Source organism: Chenopodium album, chromosome 16, assembly GCF_948465745.1.
Source record: "Chenopodium album chromosome 16, dcCheAlbu1.1, whole genome shotgun sequence".
NCBI classification, from domain to species: Eukaryota; Viridiplantae; Streptophyta; class Magnoliopsida; order Caryophyllales; family Amaranthaceae; genus Chenopodium; species Chenopodium album.
This window is the reverse complement of record NC_137849.1, coordinates 51,634,968-51,650,743: the sequence shown is the minus strand read 5'-3', so window position 1 is coordinate 51,650,743 and position 15,776 is coordinate 51,634,968. Positions and strand designations below refer to the sequence as shown.

Here is a 15,776-nt window from a genome sequence, read left to right as displayed (position 1 = left end):
ATGATCAAAATCTGAATCCAATATGTACAGACGCCTTTAAATAAAAAATAAGAGTAAAAACTCCATGCAATGGCTATACAATTTCAACTTAAAACATTGCTCAATATCAAATCAATGGTTTTTCTACACGACATTCATTTTCATAATTGCCAAAAAAAAAAAAAATCTATAATGTGTAATCTTAACTTAGCAATCCTAGAGTACCTCAAAACAAAAATAGTAATTAAAAGTATTTTCTTTATTTAAAATAGATTTCAATCTTACAGTCTTACTAATCAACCAATCCAAGAGATTATTTCCCCTTGCACGAAGCAAACTGCTACTCTGGGAAGAGCTAAACAAGAGAAACCCATCGTTTCATACACCAAAGAAAAACAAATGCAAATCCACAGACATTTTCTACCAGAAGGCACAAGTTGATTTACACTTCACTATCAACAGATATGCTTAATGAGTTGTGATTAGGATTCACTCTCACTGGATGGAGCAATCCAACTATGAATGGATCTGACCTCTGCTATAGCAGAATCGCCTTTCCCGATCATCTTTTCAAGTTCCCCAACATTCTCTGACAGCACTGTCACGTTTGAGTTGGTGGATTCTATCAACTTCTTTGCAGTATCCAAAGCAGTACACAGCTAAGAGAAGAAGAGGGGAGGGGAGCAAAGAAGAAAAATATAAGTGGTCAGATAGCAGAAGCTGAATACTACAGAGAAGCGTGACGACAAATGCTCTTGCAGAAGAAAGGATTGCAAGCAGTTGAGTAAAAACAAGTTTACAAGCAATGAAGAATAGGAAGCAAGACAATGAAAGTGTATAATAGTTCTGGTAAGTGGCAACTGAAGAAACCCGGCGAACACAAAAGCATTGTAGCATGATGCTATGACAATTAGTAGTCAGAGTTAGAGGGGTTTTATACAGGTAGAATGAGTTTACCTTCAATGTCAAACTAGTCCATGAATGATCTGTCCCATCAAGTGCCTTGTTCAATTGCTCATAGTTTTCCTTTAACAAGCCATGATTGGAATGAGATTGATTTCTAAACAGAATTGAAATCTACACCACTAGTAGTTGAGTAGAGATTCTTGAATATGGAGCAAATTTTGATGAATAATAAAAGGAATTGTGATTATTTCATCAACAATGTCCATAAATAAAACTAAATTTGAGTAGAGCAAACAAAGCAGATAGTTTAATGACTGACATAATATCCCTTTTAATTTGTTAAAGAAAGAGAAATGGGAGTAGTATCCTTCCAAAACCCCCCAAAAAGAGTACAGCTTTGGTTGAAAATACAACTCAAGAACGTCGAAGAATATAACTTTGATTGTAAAATACAACTCAAAAACACAAACAGAGATTGTACCTTTTCTGGGACATTAAAATTGATAGAATTTAATTGGGTGATAAATGAGTAAATTTAAGGTTTGATAATAATAGTAAACTACATAGTTTAAAGACAATTTACCTGGAAAAGTTGTGTAAGGCGAGAAGGATGAAGATCGAGGTGGATATCAGAGGAAGAAGGCAAAGCAGAAGGAGAAGGAGATGGAGAAGGAGAAGGTGTTTGAATATGGGGAATTGGGTGCTCCAAATTATCTTCTGATTCTCCAACATCGCACAGCAGATCTCCGATGCACAGCAACGGTCCTCCAACACCTCTCATCTTCTCTCTCTTTCCAACCTTTTGCTTCTCCCACCAACACACACTTCCTTCTCCAATGATCAATGTTACTCGTATGCTTGCTCCCCTGGCTTAGATTTGTGACTCGGGAATTGGGAGAAAAGAGGACGGTAAGGATATTACTACTTTACGAGAGAGATCAAATTTATCTCCCCGATAAACATACAATACAATGTTTATCGGGGGGTATTTTCGAGAATTCCCACTTTAAAAGCGGGGGCAACGCTGGAAAGAAAATTGTGCATTAACTTTATAGCTGAACCCCGTCAAACGACCATTTACTGATGCGTACTAACCAGGATTAAGTTGGGGTCACACAGTTAAATTATTATTTAGAAAAGTTATTACCTTTACCCTCCTTCAACCTAGACCCATTTACCCTTTCTTCGACCTTGGACCCCTTCTCCAACATAACATACCCCCTTTTCGACCTTGACCCCTTCAGTTGGATACACTGGCATTATCTACGGAATTCTCGAGAATTCAAATATAGCAACTGCTTCCATTTTAATGTGTCTTCTCATATATTGACTTAGATGCGCGTTAACCTTACGAAATCTATTCGATTTGTAGAACGAGTTTAATTAATTTGATTTTTGATTTGAATTGATAAGAATGAGCTTACTTAATTAAACAAAATCTGAAATGGGAATTCAGTATGCCTTTATTGATTGTTTGAATGTTCTATTTTTGATGATACGAAATGTATTCAATTTGAAAATTTAGCTTAAGTAATTAGATTTGAATTGGTAAACGAACCGATGAGCTGAATTCCGGTGTAGGAGATTCGCGATAAGATGAAATTGAATAAACCTGTATAATCTGAAATGTTTCCTGGTCTAAAGTTATTATTACTTATAATTAATTATATATTTCTCTCTTAAGTAGCTAGTGAAATTGGGGACGCATAGTGTACTTGAAGAAATTGTTTGAGGCTGTATTCATAAGAATGATCTTATGTCCTTTGGATTGCTTTAGGGCGATCAACATGGTCATCAATTGAAATTGAAGAAATCTGAATTGTGTCCTGCCATATTTCAGGTGATTATGGTTAAAAGTTGCATTATATTTGTTGGTTTATGGCCAATACTAGCCTCATTCAAATACATACTGTCTTGTTATTAGTTGTTGTTAGTGGTAAAGTAAAGAATGATGGGTTGTCTAATACATACTCTTCATTTCAATTAGTTGTTTGATTATTAGTCTGATTAGTTATTGTTGTACTCTTCATTTCGATTAATTATTGTTTCACTCTTCATTTCGATTAGTTGTTGGTTAGCCATATTGTTTGCAAATGGCCAACATAATTGGGCTGTGAATGGCCATAATGTTTGAAAATGAGACAAACTGGGTTGTGAATGACATAATTATGCAGACAAGGCTACATTACTAATCTCAAACAAAATGATGTTTCGTGTTGGAGCTTTCATTTTCATCATACAATAATACATAACCACACAAATTGTAAAAATGACATGATTGCTTCCATTTCAATAGTCGTAGATTAGACTTCATACATCACACATCACAAAATCAATGTCAAACCCGACCTACATATACAAAATGGCCATTGTGGTATTAAGGACACCTTTAGGATTCGAACGAGTGATCCGAGGAAGAATCTACTGAAGGAATTATGTCTTCGATAAGTGCAATTACTAGATATATCAAGGATCACTATTATGGAGATAATAAGTTCGTTCTTTTGGGTCGTCATTATGTGTTGCAGACTATGATCAATGATCTTTAGGCTAGTCAAATAGTCCAAAGCCCACTAGAATGGATCCTATGAGGTTACACACAAGAGTATTGGGTCAAACAAGTTAGAAGCCCATTATTGGGTCTCATGAGTTTATGACATGCTACATTGATTGTTGGGCTAGAATAGTTAGAAGGGCTTAATATATTTTGGGCTTGATGTGGATTTATTTAGAGATGTGATCTATAAATATAATCCATACCTAGGGTTGTATGACACACAACAATTAACAGTTAATTGTGAATCAAGCAACCAAGGCCAAAACCCTAATTCTCTCTCTCTCTCTATTCGACTCTCTCTCTCCTCCCTGTCCGTACGGCCACACCTCTTTGGGTGGCGCGCGTGGTGGTATAGTGGGTGGTTTGTGGCGTGCTCATGACTCACATCTCCGTCAAAGGTTGATTGAAGTGTTCGATCAAAACTAACTAGCATTAGTGGAGGTTTGATTCGTGCTCATGGACCAAGTAGAGGAATCACGCTTGGGGTTCTTTATCTCCCTTTATTCTTGCTCGATCACTTGTGGAATCACGCTTCAAAGGTATTAATTCTAATTCTTTATGTGTTATGCATGATCTTGGGATTAGGTGCTATATGAATATGATTCATGTTTTTCGCATTCGTACCTATAAACTCCTACAGTGGTATCAGTTATCCTATGCATGTACATATATTGAATATTAATTCTTTGATAATCCACAATTTTAATTCAATTAGGAGGGAGAATAATTTAATTATGGGTCAATTATTATATTAAATGTGATTTAACAATATAGAATCATTAAAAGTTGTTTAAATTGCTCCAAATTAGCCTTAATTTGATTCAAATTTTGCCCTATATTGATCGAAAATTTCGACCCCCCTAACCCTAATTTTTCGAAAATTTGAAAACCCTAAACCCAAATTTGTGAAATTTGTGTTTTGGTTTTGATTTAATTCGATTGTTATGTGTTTATAGAATTTAATCTATTTGATTTCATGTTAAATTATGAATTTTTCATGATCAAATTATTTAATTTAAGAGTTAAATTAAATTGGGGATTAATTTCATGAAGAACCCTAATTTCAAGATTGAATATGATTTGATTTTGAAATTAATTGGACCACATTAAGATTAATTTAATTTCACAAAATTGTTTTGTTTTTATTTAAATTAAAATAAAAAAAAGAAAAAAAGGGGCCATACTATGTCATGTTTTATTTATGCATTAGTAGATTATGCATGTTAGATTTATTTTATGTTGATTGATGATGCGTTAGAGTTCACTAAATAATCACAACATAATTGAATCTAGGTCCTAGTAATATTGAGGTTGATTTTCCAATTGAATACCCAACAATCCTTAGATGATGAGTGATGGGTCGACCTCAGCAGAGTGTCACTTGTTATCGTAGGTAATTTGGGGTAGATCACGTTCTACACATTTAATTGGTTATACTCAACAAGGTTACCTAAAGCGTTTAGAACCTTGAAGCTAAGTGTAATAATTAAACATGTGATGGTTAATTATTCAACCAAGAGTTACAAAGAGTTGTAATCAGTAAAGAGTTTACTCACCTTGAAAATGTAATGCTTGATGGTAGGGCCTCAGTCCGGTCAACTATTACACAAATAAAGGGTCTTGGAATCATTTAATTCAATAGGGATCATTTTAATATTGAATAAATGCTTTAAAGTTACCAATTTAAATCATTTATGGTACTTTAAAAATATTAAACATAATTAATGAACTTTGCCTCGTTTTGTTTTTGTTTGTAGATGAATAACTATAATGACAACACTATTTTTCCAACGAAACTAAATTTAAGGCTGAATCTCAGAAACTTCAGGGAATGGGAGAACGAGTTGAGAAATGTTCTCATAAGCCATAAGCTTGAATCTCGTTTATACATACCTGTTGAGGGCAAGTACACTGAAGGTTATGATCCTGAAAGGCATGCGAAAATTGTTTCGGATGCAGAGAAAATCATGAATCTCATTTTGGAATCTATTCCAAATTGTTGGAAAAGAAGGTTCAGGTAATACGAGTTAACCAACTTGTGTGAATGTCTTTGTGCCATCTGTCGAGGTGGCATTGGGGCATTAGGAAGTGGAGGAGGAAACTTCAACGACTACAATGTAAGAGAGGTCGTTAATTTGATCCCTCAGATTTACTATTCCTGGACTGACAGCATAAGGTATGAGGCTTACAGTGTTCATTGTAAGATAATGGCTAAGAAACTCATGCCTGGTCAGTCAGTAAGGACCCATGTCAATGAACTGATTGATTTATTCAATCAGATGGACGTCCTTGGGAAACTGTTTGATGATGACTCCGCACATGATATAATCTTGTTCTCACTCCACGATGGTTTTGATATAGTCAGGCTTACTCATAATGATGAGGGCTCGACGGTGACATTAGTCAACCTTTTACTCAACCATGCTGAGGAGTACCTGAAAAGGAGACAAAGCGAATGCTTCTATTGCGGTGATTGGCTTCGCCATACACCAGGGTGTCCCCATTATACACCAGTGAAAACAGAAGGTAAGGAGTTGATGTTTTTGTTGTAGAAATTAATCTTACCTCTTCTTCAACTTGGGTATTCGATACCGGTTGTGGTGCACACATTGTTAATAACATGTAGGGCCTAGAAGGGAGTAGGGCATTAGCAAAAGGGGAAGTCACACTCCGAGTAGGAAATGGAGCAACAATTGCTGCACTTGCTATTGGAGATTATCATTTGAGACTTCCATCTGGCTTAATTTTGGTTCTTAATAAATGTTATTATGTTCCAACTATTACCAAAAACATTATTTCAGTTCCTATTTTAGATACTGAATTGAAGGTTTTTCTTTTGAAATAAGAGACAAATGTTGTTTTATTTCCAAAGAAAAAATGTTATATGCTAAAGCGAAATTATTTAATAGCTTGTATGTCTTAGATTATACAACTCATATCTACAACATAGATCATAAAAAGCAAAGAACAGATGGATCAAACCCAACTTACCTATGGCATTGTAGGCTGGGACATATTAACCAAAAGCGCATCAAGAAATTACATAAGGATGGACTCCTTTCAACATTTGATTATGAATCATTTGAAAATTGTGAGTCATGCTTGCTTGGTAAAATGACTAAGTCACCCTTTACGGGTGTAGGTGAAAGAGCAAGTGACCTTTTGGGACTCATACATACAAATGTGTGTACCAATGAGTTCAAAGGCTAGGGGTCAATATAGATACTTCATTACTTTTACTGATGATTTAAGTAGATTTAGTTATGTTTACTTAATGAAGCAGAAGTTGGAAGCCTTTGAAAAGTTCAAAGAATTCCAGAATGAGGTACAAAACCAACTTGGGAGAACAATTAAAGCATTATGATCTGATCATGGTGGTGAAAATTTCACCCAAGAATTTTATGAACATCTGATTAACTGTGGAATACTTTCACAGTTAACCCCTCCAGGGACGCCATAGTTAAATGGGGTGTCAGAAAGGAGAAATAGGACCTTACTGGACATGGTTTGGTCCATGATAAGCTTTACTGATCTTCACATATCATTCTGGGGATATGCACTAGGAGCAGCTGCCAGAGTATTGAACAGAAGCCCGTCCAAAGCAGTTGAAAAGATACCATATGAGATATGGAATGGAAGAGTTCCAAATTTGTCTTTTCTCAAGATTTGGGGATGTGAAGCCTATGTAAAACGTTTACAAAGCGACAAACTACACCCTAAATCAGACAAGTGTTTCTTTGTGGGAGAGACAAGAGGGTATTACTTCTACGATCGCGAAGATGACAAAGTGTTTGTTGCTCGCGATGGTGTCTTTCTAGAAAAGAAATTCCTTTCTAGAAAGCCAAGTGGGAGTAAAGTAGTTCTCGAAGAAATTCGAGACGAGCAACAAATGGATGTGGATAACTCCACATCAGAGGCGAGGGCACATAACCATGCGTCGGAGCAAGCTAATTCAACTAGCGAGACTCCTATCGTCCCACTTGAATCTAATTCTTGCGAAAGTATTCAAAGAGTTGAATAGAACATTTCTATTGTTGCTCCTACCCCACGTAGGTCTACCAGAATCAGAAACAAACGGTTTGTTGAAGTTCTATTAACTGAGGATTCTGAAATCTTCTTATTGAAGAATGAGGAACCTACAACCTACAAGCAAGCTTTGGCGAGCCCCAACTCAAATGAATGGCTTGAGGCCATGAAATCCGAAATGGAATCGATGTCTAAAAATGATGTGTGGACCCTGGTGGACTTGCCTAATGGGGTAAATCCTATTGGTTGCAAGTGAGTTTACAAGATTAAAACAGACAAGGATGGAAATGCCTACATCTATAAAGCAAGACTGGTTGCGAAAGGGTACAGGCATATTCATGGTATTGACTATGATGAAACCTTTTCCCCAGTAGCAATGCTTAAGTCCATTCGGATTCTTCTAGCGATTACTGCATTTTTCGATTACGAAACTTGGCAGATGGATGTCAAAACCGACTTCTTGAATGGGTTCTTGATGGAGAAAGTGTATATGACACAATCTGAGGGTTTTGAAGATCCAGAAAATCCTGGAAAGGTATGCAAGCTTCATAAATCCATTTATGGATTGAAGCAAGCATCAAGGAGTTGGAACCTTCGTTTTGATGAGGCAATCAAACAGTTTGGTTTTATCAAAAGCGAAGAGGAACCTTGTGTATACAAGAAGTCCAGTGGGAGCAGCATAGTTTTCTTAGTCTTGTATGTAGATGACATAATACTCATGGGAAACGACATACCAATGCTTGAGTCAGTCAAGGAGTGGTTAAAAAGTTGTTTCTCCATGAAAGACTTGGGTGACGTCGAGTACATCTTGGGAATCAAGATCCATCGAGATAGGTCTCGAAGGATGATTGGATTGAGTCAAGAGACTTATGTTGATAAGGTTCTTGACAGATTTTTGATGAAAGACTCTAAAAGAGGATTTCTCCCCATGTCTCATGGCATTACGCTCAGTAAATCTCAATGTCCGATTACACCAGACGAGATGAGACGTATGGCGATTATACCTTATGCTTCGGCAGTAGGGTCGATAATGTATGCCATGATTTGTACAAGGCCGGATGTTTCATATGCTTTAAGCATGTGTAGCAGGTTTCAGGCAAATCCAGGTGAAGCGCACTGGACAGCTGCCAAGAACATCCTTAAATACTTGAGAAGGACTAAAGGAATGTTTCTAGTATATGGCGGCGAAGATGAGTTGGTTGTCAAGGGTTATACAGATGCGAGTTTCCAAACAGACAGAGATGATTTTAAATCCCAGTCTGGATACATCTTCTGTCTAAATGGAGGAGCAGTGAGCTGGAAGAGTTCGAAGCAAAGCACTGTCACAGACTCTACTACAGAATCAGAATATTTAGCTGCTGTTGAAGCAGCTAAGGAAGCAGTTTGGATTAAGAAATTCCTTATTGAGATGGACATTGTACCAAGTGCTCAAAAAGGGATTGAGTTGTATTGTGACAACAATGGCACCATTGCTCAATCAAAGGAGCCTAGGTCACACTTCAAATCCAAACATGTTGAGAGGAAGTATCATCTCATTCGAGAAATCGTTGGCAGAGGAGATGTCAAGATGTGCAAAGTTCATATGGATGAGAATATCTCTGATCCCTTACTAAACCCCTTTCATTGCCTAAGCATGAGAAACATTTTGATGCAACTGGATTGAGGCTAATGATGTAATTTAAGTTGTATTTGTTTTTAGAGAAAAACTTATTACATATGTAATACATTCATTGGCAGAATTATGTTTAATCAGAAGTTTATCATTTCTCTTATTTAATTGTGGTTTCAATATTAAATAAAATGTCCAAAATAATTATGGATTGATGGGTTCATCAGGTTAATTATTTAATGAATTGGTGAATAAAACCCCACAGGTGAACAAAATCCATATATTATTCCAGTTCCTAGTTCGGAATCATTAAACTGGACATAAATGATTTCAATTAATGGACTAGCATGTAAGATTGATTGGATAGCTCTGTTTCATGGGCTATAGGAGCGTAGTGAAGCTTGGTCAATCACATGGATATGCATGAATGATGCATGATCGAACTATAAATCTACTTTGAAGCTCAAGTATAGAGCTTCCGGATATATTAGTGGATTCCTTTGACATGAGTGGAACACTGATTTCGTTTAATGATTGATTTAATTGTGGTATACTCAAACCTCTTCCCGTAACTAGAGATTATAAAGTGTGTTTCCCGGTTACTTCATGAGTTTAGTGGGAGCTTTGGTTGCCGCAAGATTGGATTGAGTCTACCTATTTAATTAGGAATGTGTCTTGGCCCCTTGATGAGGGAGAATTCAGAAAATGCATGGTCGTGCTCAAATGGATTATATAGTAATCATTTGTTTTGTAATTCTAACTCAGTTTTTCAAGAAAAGATTTGTAGATTAATATGATCACGACATGAGATGCAATCATATTATCAAATCGACACACATTGACTTAAGGAATTTGAATATTGCGCACTTATCTCAGACAAGTGGGAGATTGAAGGAATTATGTCTTCGATAAGTGCAATTATTAGATATATTAAGGATCACTATTATGGAGATAATAAGTTCGTTCTTTTGGGTCGTCATTATCTGTTGCTAGACTATGATCAATGATCTTTAGGCTAGTCAAATAGTCCAAAGCCCGCTAGAATGGATCCTATGAGGTTACACACAAGAGCATTGGGTTAAACAAGTTAGAAGCCCATTATTGGGTCTCATGAGTTTATGACATGCTACATTGATTGTTGGGCTAGAATAGTTAGAAGGGCTTAATATGTTTTGGGCTTGATGTGGATTTATTTAGAGATGTGATCTATAAATGTAATCCATACCTAGGGTTGTATGACACACAACAATTAACAGTTAATTGTGAATCAAGCAACCAAGGCCAAAACCCTAATTCTCTCCCTCTCTCTATTCGGCTCTCTCTTTTTCCTCCCTGTCCGTACGGCCACACCTCTTTGGGTGGCGCGTGTGGTGGTGTCGTGGGTGGTTTGTGGCATGCTCGTGACTCACATCTCCGTCAAAGGTTGATTGAAGTGTTCGATCAAAACTAACTAGCATTAGTGGAGGTTTGATCCATGCTCGTGGACCAAGTAGAGGAATCACGGTTGGGGTTCTTTATCTCCCTTTGTTCTTTCTCGATCACTTGTGGAATCATGCTTCAAAGGTATTAATTTTAATTCTTTATGTGTTATGCATGATCTTGGGATTAGGTGCTATATGAATATGATTCATGTTTTCCGCATTCGTACCTATAAACTCCTACATCTACATCCTTGTTAGCACCAAAATCTATGACTGGGTGTTGTTCGGTGCATCAAGTTTTGAATTCGGCACTTTCCTCTTACCCTGTTAACAACCATAAGCAAACAGTTGACTTTAAGCAATAAGTGACAATAAGTGATAGAACAAATCACCAAAGACTCAACCATTTTGTATAGAGTGAATCTGAAATTTCCCATTGAAAGACGAAAGATAGTATGTGTCCAGTATTGTAGACACCCAAATATGTCTCCCCAAAACCAAACCCAGTGATGAATACCTTTCACATCATTTGATCATCGAACGAAGTGAAAGTGTGAAAAGTCTAGTGATGTGGTTGTTTTTATTAAAATATCTCCCTTCCTGTTTTTGAAAATATTTATTTTTATACTCTGTTTATGAAAGTAGCCAGTCCAATTTAGTTTGGTCCATGATAAGGGTCCAATAATAGTGTAGTTGGATTGGGCTCGTAAAGAGATTTCCAACGATATATTATAAACCCAATTCCGATGAATAATGAGGAAGTTATGGCTTAAATTAAATTCGGTTCGAAATGAATTTTATATGCAGTCCAATGATCTAGAGGAGGGCCTATTAATTATTATTCCTAAAGTTATTAGGATTGATTTTAATCTTCTAGAATATTTAGAAGGTTCCTTTTAATTCTAATAGAATTAGGGTTGGTAATTATATTTTAAGAGTTTTATTTAGAATAAAATAGGTATTTTATGATAAACCTGATTTTAATTTGATAAACACGGAATTTGCTGCTTAATTATATTAAGAAGAGGATTCCGTATAAAGCGCGTTTTATCTTTTAATTAGCGCCAAACAACAGAGTTTGTCGCCAGACGACAGAGTCTGTTGCCAGGCGCTAATGTCTGTCGCCTGGCGCTAATCCTGTCGCCTGGCGCTGATGTCTGTCGCCTGGCGACAGAAGCCAGTTTATTCTGATTCGAATTCTTACTCTTTCTATCGATTTTCGGACTGTTTTCTTATAAATAGGGTCCTAGACTTCCGTTTTCAGATCACCTAGAATTCTCTAATTCTCTCTCTTAAGCAATATCTTATTCTCTCTCTCTAAAAGCTAGAAGCTTATTCTCTCTCTATTCTTTTTCTAAACCTTCCTCTCTTACAAAACACACCTAGCCAAGTTCGAAGTTGCCTTCGCCCTAGACGTGAAAGGTTGATAATTTCTGAGGGTTTGGTTCCAAATCCCTATTCCAATTATTTAATTTAATTGTTTGATTTATTATTTTCCTTGAAGTTACTAACACGTGTATTTTGTTATTAGAAAGAGATACGAGGAATCGAAGTAAGTAATTTAATTGTTATTTTGATATAAAATTCATGCTTAGATTATTTTGATTCCCAGTATCATGTTAGGTGTTTTATTGCTTCCTAGTATCATGTTTAGGGTAATAATTAAGATTTCTAATATCATGATGCTTCCTATTCTTTATATCATGTTAGTATCATGCTAGAAATAAAGCTTTGATCTTTATGTGACATGCTAGGGTTTGTTATTAATCTTGTTAGTATCATGCCTAGGATCTTGCTATTATAATTAAGCTTTGATTATGATGATGATTATTATGTTGCTTGACATATTTTTATTGTTATTGCTTGATCACGCCTTTTATGCATGTAAAGGGAATTTGTACTTGTAATCATGCTTAATAAGATAATCAATAATCTTGTTTAGGTCAATATGATTACAATTCAAGTGATCACCAATAATAGTTTTGTTTGTGCATTAATATTCAACCAACATAGACTAAGCAGGTTTAGGGTTAATCTATTGATTGTATGTTAGTCAGAAAGCGCATATAAATATGAGAAGAATAAAGTAGAGGCCTATTATTAGGGCAGGTTCAATCTCTTTTAGGTTGGATTTGTACCTTCATCCCCGAACTTCCAGTCATGGTTCTAGACCTATTGGAGTTAACGATCTCCTGGATCGTTAAGGGGTGTAACCTTCACCCTGTGAACGGTTTACAAGTTCCTTAAACTTGTTGGCGACTCTTTTACTCTAGCTTCCTTCTCTTTGGACGCCACCATGCTTAAGTGTATGATCACAGTGGGGCTCAAGTGTGGGATGCTTGAAATATTCCCTACAAGTATGAACTGCGTTGTAAGCTGGGACAAACGTAGGGGAAAGAAAAAAAAAATTAATATGTAATATAGTTGAGACAACCATGTAAGGAAAACTGACTGGAGTTATTAAAATTCACCAGGAATAGAGCGAATAGAGTTATAAAAACTGACTTACATCAGGTCGTCTTTCCTTTGGCTTGTCCTTCTTATAACCATTTTCCGGCAAGACTCTTATGTCTGCTGCCTTTAGGTCGCCCTCTTGGCCTCTTCTTCTTCACGGGATCCAGGACAGGATATGTGGCTTTAGGCAAACTCAATTGCAGGGCAGCACTCGTGGGAACTTCGGTTTGGAGTTGAGTGTTTTGACCATTATTGCCATCACCAGAAAGATCAGCAACAGGTCCAGTTAGAGGGACCTCAAACTCTATATCAGTTGGATCACCATTAGGGAATTGATGGACTTCTGTAATCGTGACAAGTTCGTCTTTCTTCTTTTTCAAATTATCGACTTCCAACTTCAAATTACTTAGGGCATTAAGAACATTTTGGACAGCGTCATCATCCACGTTAGAAGCAACTTCACATAGTGGCTCAAAAGATGACATCATTTTGTTGAATCTTCTAACATTAGTCGATTTAGAGGGATCATGATATGGAACTTTAACCCGGGTGTGTTTGCGTTGAACATCCTTGTGCCATCGAGTGACGATGTATTTCTCTGGTATATCAAATACCAAGTTCTGATCCAGTATTCTAATGGTGTGTTTACACATAATGCCAAATGTGTCAAATTTCCGGCAATCACAGAATACCTCTTTGCTTAAGGTGTCGAATGTGACCCGGTAAAACCGTCTCTTGTCTGTCATGACCTCCTCGCTATGACCATCTGGAATAATCCACACCCGATCCTCCACTAGGTATTCAACCAGATTGTCAGACACCATTCTTTCATCGCGAAAATAATAGTACATCAATCTTGATAACTCTGTCTGGAGTTCCTGGAATTTAGTGTCTGTGTAAATATTCTGAAAGAGCTTTTCTACCCTGAAACCACTGATCAAGCGTCGAACGTATTTGGAAGAATTTGCATCAACATCTGTTTCATCTTTGACTCGCTTTGTCATCGCTCTTGAATACTACACAGGAAATTCATGTAGCTTGGTTTTACGATTCACAAAGCCGTCGAAAAAGCTGTTGATACTCTCAACTCTCCGAGTGGTCTTCATCCCTGCCTAGAAATGCTCCTTCATGAAACAGGGTGTCCACATATGCCTATCTTTGAACATATAAGTAAGCCACTCATTGCTCTCCAGTTTAAACTCCTTAATCACAGCACCCCACGTAGCTTCAAACTCATCCGGGGTAAAACTTTCATAAATCACAGATTTCATAATGTTCTTGAAATCATTATACCTATGACATTTGACCCGGGAAACCAATCAGTATTATCCACAAGCGAGATGCAGACATGAAATATGAAAACTAACGAGGAAAAAATATACAGTATTCTGAATGTCATAAGTCTCATAAGAATAAGTTATGAGTTGACCTAATGTTATAAAAATCAACGAATAAGGGAGACAACTTATTAAGGTCAGAACATTAAAATACCAAACAGATGGAATGCATCTGTATAACAGAACATGGAGAACAGGACAATACTAACATCTAAAGTGTTCCACAATATCCTAATATAGAGTGAAGCACATACCAGAAACATCAAACACAATCCATGAACCATATCCTACTACAAAGTGACACACATCCCAGGAAGAATAGAGCATAAAACTTGCAGTTACATGGTGTAATGACAGTTAATGAGTTCCAAAGATACGGAATTTACCTTGGCAATTTACCCAGCTTGTTCGGAAATTTAGAGAGGATATGCAGATGCACCACCTATGCCTAGTGTTAGGCATCAATTCTTTAAGGGGTTTACGCATCGCAGCTGCCTGATCGGTCAAAATGGCTGTAGGTGGTCTATCTCCCATGCAAGACAACCATTGGCGAAAAATCCACCGGAAAGTATCGGAATCCTCATGCGACACTAATGCACATCCTAGCAAAATAGATTGACCATGATGGTTTACCCCAACGAAATTAGCAAAAGGTAATTCGTACTCATTTGTCAAGTAAGTCGCATCAAAGCAAACGACATCCCCAAAGTACTCATAGGCAGCCCGACTACGTGCAACTACCCATAACACATCCTTCAACCGCCCTTCTACATCTAATCGATGTGCATGAAAAAAGTTCTGATTGTTAGCCATCATATACTCAAAGTATGACATCATAGCAGCAGAATCTCCTCCAACCATCTTCAGTCGACGCTCCTTATACACCTCATGCTGTATTTCCTTAACAGTCATTGTCATGTTCTATACTCTTTAACTAACTTCCTTAACTTCCTTAACAGTACCTGAGACCCTCTCCTCGTAGTAATTCATTAACTTCCTTCGGACAGTGGATGTGTAATTCTTCATTCTATACTCTTTAACTAACTTAGAATTGCCAGGGATCACTAAATGAGTATGTTCCAACACAACTGTTCTCAACACCCATTCCCCAACTCCATTAACACTTGCGTAGATCCTAGCTTCACACTCACATCTTTTTGATTTACGCTTGCCACGACTTAATTCCGCCTCCCCAATTACACCCCCAACAAGACCACCAGTACCACCAATCTCCATTGATTTAGCCCGCTTCTTTGCCTCCCTCAATGCCCTCATGTCCGGTCTACCCCAAAACTCGCACTCCATCTTGTGCCCCTCTGTTCTTTCCCCTTAGAATAAGAGCCTTGAACCCTTGTAACACCAAAGCCTGCTTGTTCAGCATATTCCTTGTAATATGCTTCAACATCCTGCCATGTTTTGAATACCATGCCTTCTCTCGGGGGTTCAACACAAGTTACAATACTTACTTTGTTGCTGGAAACAACAGT

At 37.1% G+C, this 15,776-nt stretch overlaps 3 protein-coding genes across 3 annotated transcripts; all 3 read right to left on the bottom strand.

Annotated features, from left to right (window-relative positions):
* Nucleotides 1-220: 220 nt before the first annotated feature.
* LOC145585914 (uncharacterized) lies at nucleotides 221-1,800 on the bottom strand. Its single transcript, XM_081642620.1, has 3 exons — nucleotides 1,469-1,800; nucleotides 937-1,005; nucleotides 221-638 (listed from the first exon to the last, which is right to left on the bottom strand). Exons 1-3 carry the CDS (start codon nucleotides 1,664-1,666, stop codon nucleotides 462-464), a joined length of 444 nt encoding a protein of 147 aa, XP_081498746.1. The 5' UTR covers nucleotides 1,667-1,800; the 3' UTR covers nucleotides 221-461.
* An 11,238-nt stretch (nucleotides 1,801-13,038) lies between these two features.
* LOC145584551 (protein FAR1-RELATED SEQUENCE 1-like) lies at nucleotides 13,039-13,956 on the bottom strand. Its single transcript, XM_081641364.1, has one exon. The coding sequence runs from the start codon at nucleotides 13,954-13,956 to the stop codon at nucleotides 13,039-13,041; it is 918 nt and encodes a 305-aa protein (XP_081497490.1).
* Nucleotides 13,957-14,064: 108 nt separating this feature from the next.
* Nucleotides 14,065-15,207, bottom strand: LOC145584550 (protein FAR1-RELATED SEQUENCE 8-like). Its single transcript, XM_081641363.1, has 4 exons — nucleotides 14,676-15,207; nucleotides 14,544-14,579; nucleotides 14,449-14,461; nucleotides 14,065-14,245 (listed from the first exon to the last, which is right to left on the bottom strand). Exons 1-4 carry the CDS (start codon nucleotides 15,205-15,207, stop codon nucleotides 14,065-14,067), a joined length of 762 nt encoding a protein of 253 aa, XP_081497489.1.
* Nucleotides 15,208-15,776: the final 569 nt, after the last annotated feature.

Bases quoted from the DNA above. Each gene is read 5' to 3' on its own strand.
- LOC145585914 (XM_081642620.1), bottom strand. From the start codon at position 1,666: ATGAGAGGTGTTGGAGGACCGTTGCTGTGCATCGGAGATCTGCTGTGC. The intron at 1,006-1,468 runs GTAAATTGTCTT...GGCTTGTTAAAG, and splicing joins GCCTTACACAACTTTTCCAG to GAAAACTATGAGCAATTGAA. The intron at 639-936 runs GTAAACTCATTC...TTCTTCTCTTAG, and splicing joins GGACTAGTTTGACATTGAAG to CTGTGTACTGCTTTGGATAC.
- LOC145584551 (XM_081641364.1), bottom strand. From the start codon at position 13,956: ATGACAAAGCGAGTCAAAGATGAAACAGATGTTGATGCAAATTCTTCC.
- LOC145584550 (XM_081641363.1), bottom strand. From the start codon at position 15,207: ATGACAATGACTGTTAAGGAAATACAGCATGAGGTGTATAAGGAGCGT. The intron at 14,580-14,675 runs GTAAATTCCGTA...GTCACTTTGTAG, and splicing joins AAGCTGGGTAAATTGCCAAG to TAGGATATGGTTCATGGATT.